Genomic DNA, 12,300 nt, shown 5'->3' on the forward strand with positions numbered 1-12,300 from the left:
AAATGACAAAAAAATTAAAGGTGCCATATGTAAGAATTACATGTCAAGTCATTAAATTACCCTGATATGTCAAATGTGATTAATAAATCATGTTCTTTTTGAATACCAGTAGTTCAGCTGGGATATGCTCATTTCAAAATTACATTTACAGCCCCGAAATCTTGTTATTGTTTTCATTTCGATGTCCCGCCCTCCACCGTTTTAACGAATTAGAAATCCGTGAGTGTGTTACATCCAGGTTGCCAGTTACGCAGCGCCATCTTCGTCTAGCTACTGCCAAAACAAAGAATTTGTATCGGGGAAGCCTTTGAAAGATGGAGACGATTGAAGGCGGAGAAGATTTGTTCATCAGACGCCAAACTTCCTCCTTGATAGGGAAGTAAGGCATTTACGTTTTCTTATTACTCATAATAAATGGAAATGGAAATTTATTATGTAAACTATATTGTCCAATACAGTCTATGATGTTGTCTAAAAAAGCTAGTATGTTTGTGCAACGAATGCTTAGCATGCTAGCCCGGTCAATGGGAGCATACGTTAGCCCAGTTCGACGACACATTGACATATAAGCTAACGGAGGAAATATATGCCCGCTAGCCTGTATGTCTATGTGTAATCCAACTGACAGGGCAAAATATATTTTCAACAAATAAAACTTGTGTGTATGGGTAGTGTCAGTGCCTATTTCATTCTCAATATGCTGATACGCTTAGGAAATGGATTCCAACATTAGCATGGCTGTCATGTGAAACGTATGGAGACAGCCAAATCACATGATAAAATAATTCCTCATTCGTGTTTGCATATTGTGGACTATATGTACCAAGTTATATGGCAATCTGAAACATTAGAAACAGTCTATTTAGTTGTGGGTGTACATTAGGCTTCTAAGCATGCTCTACTTATTTTTACCAGTATAACCATCGCTAGCGTTGGTTGTAGTTTGTTTTAGTCTTTGTTTTCTGATAGTACAGACAATAACCATATGATTGCCATTTGTTGTGATATTGCACGCAGGCATGACGTACTTCTTCCTGAAAATAACCTAATTTCTGTGTAAAATGTGTTGGTTAGAGATTTGTTATTGACAAAACGCTTGTCTATTCAGCTATTATGGTTCCAGCACCTCAACCCCTAGTAAGAGGCAGTGGAAGTTTGAAGTTCCTAGGAGTAGCCCAGTCGATCGAGCTGGATTTGGCTGCGTATCTGGCAACCTCAGTCAGGGAGAGGGGGAAGGGACTACAGAATTTTGACCGTGATTGCAGTACCCTTTCTGGCCAGATTCTTACATATTGAGTTAATACCAATGATTGTCACACACACTAGGTGTGGATAAATTATTCTCTGCATTTGACCCATCACCCTTGATCACCCCAATGGCTCCTTTAAATGATGTGTATTCAAGTAAAACATAAAACAAATCCTGGATAACATTCTTACAATAAAATTGCATTTGTGTCTATATATTGGGGTCTTTTTTAGGTTAATTAAAAGTATGCAAGCAAGTAATCACCTGTGACATTTGACATCATTAATTATGATATTATTATACGGTTGTCAATGCTTTTTATTATTAGATTTGTATGTAAAAATTGATGGATAACTTGCTTTGAGACCATTAGGCAAGGTGACAAGCAGATATTTAAGTATTTATTTCTATGTTTACAAAAAAATTGGAATAGTACATTTATTGCGTGAGCAGATATTAATGTTTAAAAGATATGCAATTTAATGCATTACATTTTTTTCTGTCAAAATGGAAAAAACAAATGCATCTAGTAACAAAGAATAAGAAGAACATTATGGATGCACATTATTTTCAGGCTTTTGTGGCTCACATAAAATGATGTGAAGGGCCAGATACGGGGCCTTGATTTTGTTACCTGTGATTGAGACCAAACGGATGTGTTTTTATAGATATTAAAATCATCTTAAGTCCCCTTTAGGCATTTCATTAATTTTAGACAACTGGACACTTGCGTTCATCAGACATTTTGGACAATTCTGTCCTCGATGAGAACAGTCAGACCCTTTTCTGTTCCAGCATGGCCGTGCCCCAGTATAGCACACATCTATAAAGAAATGATTGGATGAGTTTGGTGTGAAAGAGCTCGAGAGCCCTGACTTCAACTCCGTCACACACCTTTGGAATTTACAGAGATTGTCAGCAGACGGCAGTGACATCCGACCTCAGAAATGGTCTTCTGCATGAGTGAAAACAAATTCCCAAAAACTTGTAGAAAAGTCCCAGAGGAGAGGAAGCTGTTATAGCTAGAAGGGCACTTCCATTTTCACTTTCTGTAGGTGTGATGCCGATACTCTTGTCCATATCATTTACCATGAAACTGCTCTTTTAAGTTGGAGACAATATGTGTTCAAATAATCATAATAAGAACCTGCCACGAAAGGCTTGATATGATTTTTTTAGGGGCGCATCTGCCTTCCAATCAAGGCTTGATTACACGATGGAAGGCAGAGCCCTAATCAAGACCGCTTCTAAGTGCTTGTAAAATCTCTCCAGAAACCAACACACACAGTGTTCAGTGTTGAGCAGAAGAAATGTATGAAATATAGAAATGTGATGATGCATAACAGAAAGCTTCCAGCTGATTAGAACAGAAAATAACATTCCTATAAATGGTGTTCAAGACGTCACAGCTCTCTCTGCCCGCGGAGCGCCCGACAAAGGCCTGAGGTGAGAGATGCATTACACTCTGTTAATCCCCGTGCCGAGCCATGCGTGTCCACGTTAACGTGAGGACTACAAAATGCAAACAGACGGGACATTTGATGCACGGCACCACACCATCCGGATAACAGCAGGACGCGGCACACGTGGAGTAATGCAAGGACCAAGTTCATTATTTAAATGGAGGCCTTGTCAGGTGCTAAGGTCACCTGGCCACAACGCAAGACACTGTAATGGCGAAGTGTCCAAACAAAATCTATTGTTTGCTCCCCTATCAGGAGAACATTTCTCTACCGTGGCCTTTGCAAAACCCTTCTACAAAATTGTATGGAAATCATGTGCTTGCCAAGTAGGGCTAGGGCGATATGGCAAAAAAATGATCACGATTCATTTTTCATATCATCCAATCCCGATTACCGTATTTTTCGGAGTATAAGTCGCTCCGGAGTATAGGTCGCACCGGCCTAAAATTCATAATAAAGAAGGAAAAAACATATAAGTCGCACTGGAGTATAAGTCGCATTTTTTGGGGAAATTTATTTGATAAAACCCAACACCAAGAATAGACATTTGAAAGGCAATTTAAAATAAATAAAGAATAGTAAACAACAGGCTGAATAAGTGTACGTTATATGAGGCATAAATAACCAACTGAGAACGTGCCTGGTATGTTAACGTAACATATTATGGTAAGAGTCATTCAAATAACTATAACATATAGAACATGCTATACGTTTACCAAACAATCTGTCATTCCTAATCGCTAAATCCCATGAAATCTTATACATCTAGTCTCTTACGTGAATGAGATAATTCATATTATTTGATATTTTACGGTAATGTGTTAATAATTTCACACATAAGTTGCTCCTGAGTATAAGTCGCACCCCTGGGCAAACTATGAAAAAATCTGCGACTTATAGTCCGAAAAATACGGTATTATAACTTTTTTTTATTATTATAGGAGAATTGTCCTGTGCATGATTATAGCGAGTACTGTTGCATCCCTACTGTTTACTACTGCAGTATCTTGTAACAGACATTTCCGCCATGTTTGAACAAGGTAATATATGTAAACAGCTGACAACTGTCATTTTGTTCTTAACTGTGTTTACTAGCGGTGCAACAGTACACGCTACGGTCCGTACCTGGTTTTAGGGCAACGGTTTTGCTTATTTTCCGGTACGTTTTGTGGGGACTAAAAAAAAAACTTTTTTTCCTCTTGAAATTATTTTGTTATTTTTGCTTATCATCACAAACATTCTGTAGTAACCAAAGTATCATTGGTCGGGTGAATACCAAAATACTTTTCTTTCAAGTTAACAATTACTAAACAACACATTGAAATTGTAGATTATTATTTGTAAAATTATTTGTATGCATCAGTGTTTTTGGCAAACGGCAAGCAGTGACCCCAATTGTGGAGTTTTTTTTAAAAACCCAACTGCAGTAACTTATGTTTAATAAAAGCACAGTGGAACCTCGTGCTTGGTTCGCGGACCGAAACGTTCGTGAAGTGAAACAGATTTTGAAACAATGTAAACATGAATAATTGGTTCTAGCTTCGACAAAAGTCCCCATTTTGTAATATAAAATGCACACTTTGAAGACACTGTAGTGTGTATATATAGTTTGTATGTATCAAAATAACATAAAAAGCGGGTAATGGCTCAACGATCTCTTTTTGTATTCAAACACCACAACAACAGTTTAACTGTCAATGCGTCCGCACACGCACACGCACAAGCACACGCACACGCACACACACACACACACACACACACACACACACACATACACACACACACACACACACCTTGTTTAGTGCACTTCAAAATGTTACCAAACATGTTGCTACAGTAAAAAACAAAAAAGGGACAATTAATTTACCTTGTGACTTAGAATTTTTCTGACATTTGTTCAATAGTCTAGGTGAGGTAAACAAGGATAGTGTCACGTTTCACATGTTCCAGCCAGGGTGAAGCGGTCCTCCATTGGCTTGTTGTGTTTGGGTGTTCTGGCGAAAGAGATCCACTCTGGCATCTTTTTCCAAAAAAGTCAGGTCTTATCACAGTTAAAAATATTAGGTATAAATCTCCCTTGGTGAATAAAACATAAGTTGAAGAGTCAGCGTTGTCCGAGCAGTCTCGCCGCATTAGCGAGCATGCTGCACCTGAGAGCTGCTTTTTTAAAAGTGTCTTTTTTTTTCTTCAGTTTTTTAGTACATGTTTTATCAGAGGAGTTGAATCTTTGCAGACACACAAACAAAGTTTGATTAAAAATATTAAGATATGAAAACATTTTTTTTTAAATTAAATTAGTGGGTGTGTTTATTCTCCCAGTCGGGACCAATGCAGTAGTACAGTCACAAAGACATTTTGTGAGTGCCTGCAAGTCTGCATTCAGGGCAGGATTACTGGTGAAACTAAAGTCTGTCACTAAAGTCGCTGCTTTTTCTCAGTGTTGTGTTTAAATTTCTATGCTGGTGTTAGTCATATTTCTATATTTTATTCTTCTGGGTTGAACTTTCAGCTTCACTTCATAACAACACACGCAAACGTACACTAACACACACACATTCACAGACACACGCTCAAAAAAGGCGGATTGTTCCATGCAGACATTCTAACAGACCTTTCCGCCATGTTTGATCGAGGAAATATACCCACAGCTGATCACAGTGATCAAACTCAAATTAATCACAATCATCGATCACGATCATATAATCGCCCAGCCCTATGGCTAAGTAGTATTTGGGTAATTGTCCTAATTAGCAAACACATCATATGAAGGACCAGAGGTCTCTAAAGTACTTGTTTGGTTTTTTTCCCTATTTTTTTAACGTTGCATGCCCCTGCGTGTTTCTACCCTTACAAGCTGCTGGAAGTGTGAATTTCTATTTGGAGATGAATAAAGTATATAAGAACTTGTCAAAGACATCAAGCAACTGGTCAAATGCTGAAGATGACATTGTCTTGAACACTAGGAAATTAAAGCCAAATATGCTGTACAGCAGGGGTGCCCACACTTTTTCAGCAAGCGAGCTACTTTTTAAATGACCAAGTCGAGGTGATCTACCTCATATATATATATATATATATATATATATATATATATATATATATATATATATATATATATAAATGGCAAAAAAATTAAAAAAAAAAAAAAAATTTTTTTTTTTTTGCCATTTTTGTTCACATGTTAAAGGTGTACAAAATACATGCATGTTTAATATAGAGATTCCCATCTTTCATAAAGACAAGAATATAAGTTGCTGTATTACCTGATTCTGATGACTTACATGGATTGTAATCAGACAAGATTCACAGTAGTGCTGACAACTTCCACAATTTCGATTTTACATTGTGGAGGAGAAAAAAAAAGTCCTCCTTTCTGTCCAATACCACATTGAAGTGGTTGGTTTTGGCATCTTGTTTGTCCAGCTTCCATACTCGTTTTTATACATTTTACAACAAATAAATTGACTGCAAACTGCGTGGCTTGCTAGCTTGTTTGCGCTAGCTTTCGGAGACTCTTATTTTGTTAGTGCAGGCAGCATTGAGCAGCCCTTTTATTGTGAAGACAGGAACTGTGCGGTCAGTCTTTAGGCTTTTGATGGTACGGTTGGAATAAAAACTGTTTCTCGCCTTAGGGACGGCGTGGCGAAGTTGGTAGAGTGGCCGTGCCAGCAATCGGAGGGTTGCTGGTTACTGGGGTTCAATCCCCACCTTCTACCATCCTAGTCACGCCCGTTGTGTCCTTGGGCAAGACACTTCACCCTTGCTCCTGATGGCTGCTGGTTAGCACCTTGCATGGCAGCTCCCGCCATCAGTGTGTGAATATGTGTGTGAATGGGTGAATGTGGAAATACTGTCAAAGCGCTTCGAGTACCTTGAAGGTAGAAAAGCGCTATACAAGTATAACCCATTTATCATTTATTCCTGACGGTCTTTTTTTCCTTCACACTGAGCTGGCTGCAGCCAGCGTCATCTCACAAGATCCTCGGGTGCCTTGAATGTCAATCAAGTAACGTCCTAAGGAAGATTTATGATCACTAATTGCTAGGTCTATTTTTTCAATGCCTGGCTGGCGATCGACTGACACACCCTGCGCGATCGACCGGTAGATCGCGATCGACGTAACGGGCACCCCTGCTGTACAGTATTTGTGCTTGGGCCCCTTTTTGAAGACCACTAAGACAACAACTCACAATAATGTCTGATAGAATGCTAAAAATGTTGGGACAGACCACGTCAAAAAACGGAATGGAATTTTACAGAATGAAAATAGAGAATGTGGGGTTTACAATATTAACTATGAACAATAAACACTGAATATTAAAAAAATATAAATGTCACTCTTATACTTCTCAGAACACATCGAAATCTTTTATAATCAGGAAAATGCAAAAAAAAGAAGAAAAAAAAGAAAGGTGAAATAGGAACGCAAAGGGTTAAAAAAACACCTACAATCTAATATAATATCACTTTGCTGCAGAACTTTGTTGTAAAAATCTATTCTGCGTCTGTCCCTGTCTCGGGCTTGAGGAGGCAGGCCGGTGTGTAAACAAACCCCGCCCACACTGCTTGGTGCCTCTTCTGAGCTGCTGTGATGTAGATTACCGTAATAACTCGTATATCTCTCAAAAACACATATTCCAAACAGTGAAATACTTTCTGTCGTTCAACACTTGCGGTAATTTCAAAACAACACTGCATACCATAATGGCGGCTGCAGTTTAGATGTTAAAAGTTTTTAAAAGTTATTTGGAAACGTTCCGCGGGCCGGATTGAAAATTGATGTGGGCCATAATTTGCCCAGGTCTGCTGTATAACATTGATTATGCCTAATTCAACAACATTAAAAAATACATTTCATTCACTAATCATCCACAGTAAGTTACAGCATAACTCATATCAAAAAGCACTTATGAATTAGGTGATTCAGTCAAAATAATACTCAAATATTTTTTCATTGTCCCCAATTACTCTAACTTTTCTCACTATGCTCCATTTGTTATTAACAAATTATTTCAACTTTATTACTCTAATTGAATTTTTAATACTTTTTTTTTCTTTTTCTGCAAAACTGCACAAGCCTTATCAGGTAGTATAACTCCTATTTGCTTATTACTTTATTTGTTCAACACTTTGAATAAAGTTTAAATGACAAAATGTAAGGAACCGGCGCCCTGAGCTGAAGTAAAGATGCAGGAAGTGGAACTTGGGAAAATAGGAGCGCTGGAAAGGAAATGGAAACCAAAACAAAGGAAAACACAAATCAAGTCCCAACCTGTCATGAGGTATTGTGACAATATGAGAAGGGGTAGGATTACATAAACTTTAATTCCTATTCCTACTACTTTTCAGACAAGTTGGATTGTGAAAATATAACTTCCTTATTACTCAGGGACAGAAGGCTGACTTATTTGTCCTTTTAGTAAATCTTTGCTGTATTTTAGCCATTATTTTTGTTGTGTCACTCTATAATATGATTTCTCCATGTTAAAATTGATTTTTTTTTATATCCAATTCTTTCATATGTGTACGATACACTGGTAGTTATTAGGCAGTACCCCAAAGCCAAGCAGGACAAACGAGTTCTTCATTTTTCAAAGGGCATAAAAACATATTGGCTTCCTTTTTATATTGTCTTTTTTCTTTTGCTCAAATCAAATCAGCTCTGAACTAAAGCATATGTTTTTTTAACCCTTTGATGGCCCTTTTATCAAATTATGTCACATATTTCAATTAGCATAATTTAAATTATGTGAGTTTAGGGCTGTAACAATATGAACATTTCATATCCCGGTTATCTTGACCAAAATTATCACGGTTATCATTATCGCGGTATTGCTGAATGTGCTCAAAAAGTACTGATACACACACCGAACAATTTTGACAAAGTTATTTATTTAAAAAACTAGAATAAGTAGACCCACTGTTAGAAAACACCTCCGTCTCATATTCATCAGAGTTTAGAATGATCACTTGGTTTTAACAGAGCACAGCTTGGAGGTTCAATGTGCACAATTGAATAGAAAAGTAGCGCAGACAGCAATGTGTTTATATAAGTTTAGATTGGGGTATGTCGTTAATGGGGAAAGACGTTAATGCCTCTTGTTTTTAGGTTGGCATTTACGCTAACGAGTTGGCGCCGGTCAGTTTGTGGGTTTCTCAAAGTGCAGTTGGAAATAACAACCCTGCGGAGTTTTACAGAGGTTATCATTATTACCGTTTATCGTTACATCCCAACGTAAGATATTTACCTAATTAAAACCTGTGACATTATCTAAATAGTAAAAAGAAAACCCATTACAGATTTGATATTTTTGCTCACGACTGTTGTTTATTGAGAAATGTACGCAATAAAAGGTTAAAAAAATATGAATCCAAAATATTTTAACACCCATCAAAAACTTAAGGACTGTTATGTCCTATTTGGTTTTCCCACAGGCTTAATGTCACTTGTTTAGCATGTCTGAAACATAAAAAAACAGACCATACTAGTAGGGCTGGGAATCTTTGGGCACCACACGATTTGATTCGATTCTTTGGGGTAACGATTCAATTCTCGATTCAAAATCTATACATAACATTGGATGCCAGTTCTAGATTAACTACATTCCTCCATAAAATAGATAAACAGCCCTAATCAATTTCTATATCACTTAAAAGAAAACTGGTTTTGTTCAATAAAGTGCTTTCCAAACATTTAATAAAGTCAAATACAAATAAGGCAACAATAGAAGTATCAAACACTTCTCTTTTTTAAAGTAAATCTGGACATCAACGATACAATTTGTCTGAGTGGCTGGACTGGACAGTTTGAAAAAAAAAAAAATACAAATAAAAAATAAAATAAAAAATAATATATTTTTTTAGGCAAGGCAAGGCAAGGCAACTTTATTTGTATAGCGCTTTTCATACACAAGGCAGACTCAAAGTGCTTCACAGACAACAAAGTGAAATGAAAGAAAATAAAAGCAAAGTTAAAATGCAGACAATAAAAATAAAAACAGTGCAGACGTTAAAAGTTAAAAGATTAAAAGATTTAGCTAAAAGCTAAGGTGAACATAAAAGTCTTCAGTCTAGTTTTAAAAGTAGTCAGAGTTGGGGAAAGTCTGACATATTCAGGAAGTTTATTCCAGCTATTTGTGCATAGTGACTGAATGATGCTCTCCCTTGATTTGAGTTTACTCTTGGAACCGCTAACAGATTGGTCTCAGAAGATCTTAGTGATCTAGAGGGCTTATATAGTGGGAGCATATCAGTAATATACTTCGGCCCTAGACCATGTAGTGATTTATATGTGAGCAGGAGGATTTTGAAATCAATTCTCTGATGTACAGGGAGCCAATGTAAGGATTTAAGAATTGGTGTAATGTGCTCACATTTTTTGGTCTTTGTTAGAACTCTAGCAGCAGCGTTCTGAACAAGCTGTAGCTGCCTGACAGTTTTTTTGGGAAGACCTGCAAGGAGACCATTACAATAGTCTAGCCTACTGGTAATAAAGGCATGTACAAGTTTTTCAAAGTCTTGAGCTGACATGAGCCCTCTAAGTCTTTTTACATTTTTGAGGTGATAGTAGGCCGATTTTGTTACTGATTTGATGTGACTGTCGAAATGTAAATCAGAATCTAAAATAACCCCAAGATTTCTGGCTTTATAAAAAAAAATTTAAATCAATGTTTTTTTACTTGATTAAAAATCGTAACAAATAATCAAAATTCATCTGAAAATCTAATTTTTTTTGACACCCCTACATACTATACAAAACAGGGGTGTAACAAATATCTATTAACAGTAGGATGCTGTACCATGACCACCCCAATACCATACTATACCATTTTGATGCCAGTCTGGTTCATTTAACAGAGAACTACAGTAGATGTATTTACTGTTCAATTATACTTCTGTGACATTGTCAAAGTGATAATTTGAGTAACAACGTGAGTGTGTGGTATTTACAGGTGTTGGTGCTGTCGTCTTTGGTCCCATCCAGACTTCCATCCTGGCCCATCTGGAGATAGAAGCCCTGCCTGCAGAACAACCTGGTCACTATGCCCTTCAGCTGTGGTTCTAAGGGAAACAAGGCAAGGGAAGGAGTCAAAGGTAATATACACTGGTCACAAAATTAGGTCCATTGAATCAGAGTTGTGAGGTGTAATCATTTACCAAGATAGGAAATAAATGTGTGATATATTCATTCAACAATATGTTCCAATTATTTGCTTATTACTATGTAAGGCGCAAAATATTAGACGTACCCCTTATCATAATGAGCATCATTATCTTTCTAAAGGTGAACTTTTAATAGATCCAATTACAATATGCTGCTCCATGTTGAACTAGTTAAATGAATGTGACATTTATGTACAGTTTTAACCATAATAGCATATTTCTTGGAGGCACGTTTGAAATTCAGCCTGAGCAAAGTGGCAGCGTGTGACGCCACATCCCCAGGGACTTCCAGAGAGGACCAGTCAAGCACATCAAATCCATCACAGGATTCTTGGGACTAATCCTTCCTTCCTGGTCATTGTTCCACTTGGAAAACTACGATAAGGTTGCCAGGTCAGATGGGAGGAATCACTGGCTAAAAATGGAGCCGGATGAACTAGTGCCACATGCATGTGACCACACCCACTGTGTTAAAAGCATGCGGGAATCCCCTTTGAGCATGTTGTGTGCGTGCGTGAGCGTAAAGGTAGAGTCAAGGTGATGCGCAGAGACCAAACCGAGGCTGACCCAGTTTGGGAGGCGTGCATGAAAAAGGGGGCAGAGGCGCTGGGGGTGTTTTCCATCTTTGTGACGGATCCATTTTGTGCAGCGGGAAGAAAGAGGTGTCAAGTTGGTGTGAAGCTTTGCATGGAAGTGTGACACTATGTAGTCACAAATTCATCTGTACATTACATCAACACTACTATAATGATCATTAACATGGAGGCTCCAGTGTCTTGTCTTGTTGGTTTAAATACGTTACATGACAGCAGTGTATTTCTTGACGTCAGTGGATATACAGTATACAGTATGCGCCTGGCGGTGTGAATTTTAAAAACACATTACAGTGGGGCGTATAGCTCGATTGGTAGAGTGGCCATGCCAGCAACTTGAGGGTTGCAGGTTCGATCCCCGCTTCCGCCATCCTAGTCACTGCCGTTGTGTCCATGGGCAAGACACTTTACCCACCTGCTCCCAGTGCCACCCACACTGGTTTAAATGTAACTTAGGTATTGGGTTTCACAATGTAAAGCGCTTTGAGTCACTTGAGAAAAAGCGCTATATAAATGTAATTCACTTCACTTCACATTAAAAAAAGACCTGCACTCACAAATTTCCGCCACCTTTATACAACAGGAATTCCCCAATCACTGTGTCGCAGCATACTATCAAATTGTATTAATGTTATCCAAAATGTTTTATTTATTTTATATTTTTTTATTTATTATATTTACTTTGCTTGTCTATGCTAGTAAAATATAGTGATAGGCAGAACAGTGAAAGCACCAGTAGAGTGGAAAAACAAGTTGACTTGATGTTAGAGATGTCCGATAATGGCTTTTTTGCCGATATCCGATATTGTCCAACTCTTAAATTACAGATTCC

General features: G+C 37.7%; 1 protein-coding gene across 3 annotated transcripts in view; it reads right to left on the bottom strand.

Annotated features, from left to right (window-relative positions):
* LOC133658645 (fibroblast growth factor 14-like) overlaps window positions 1–12,300 on the bottom strand; it is a 163,707-nt gene that overhangs the window by 49,963 nt on the left and 101,444 nt on the right. For all 3 annotated transcript variants that reach the window (XM_062060906.1, XM_062060895.1, XM_062060915.1), the window contains exon 2: window positions 10,663–10,773. In XM_062060906.1, the coding sequence (XP_061916890.1) occupies window positions 10,663–10,773 (111 nt within the window). The remainder of the gene's footprint in view (window positions 1–10,662; window positions 10,774–12,300) is intronic.

This window comes from Entelurus aequoreus, linkage group LG01, assembly GCF_033978785.1.
Source record: "Entelurus aequoreus isolate RoL-2023_Sb linkage group LG01, RoL_Eaeq_v1.1, whole genome shotgun sequence".
Lineage (NCBI taxonomy): Eukaryota > Metazoa > Chordata > Actinopteri > Syngnathiformes > Syngnathidae > Entelurus > Entelurus aequoreus.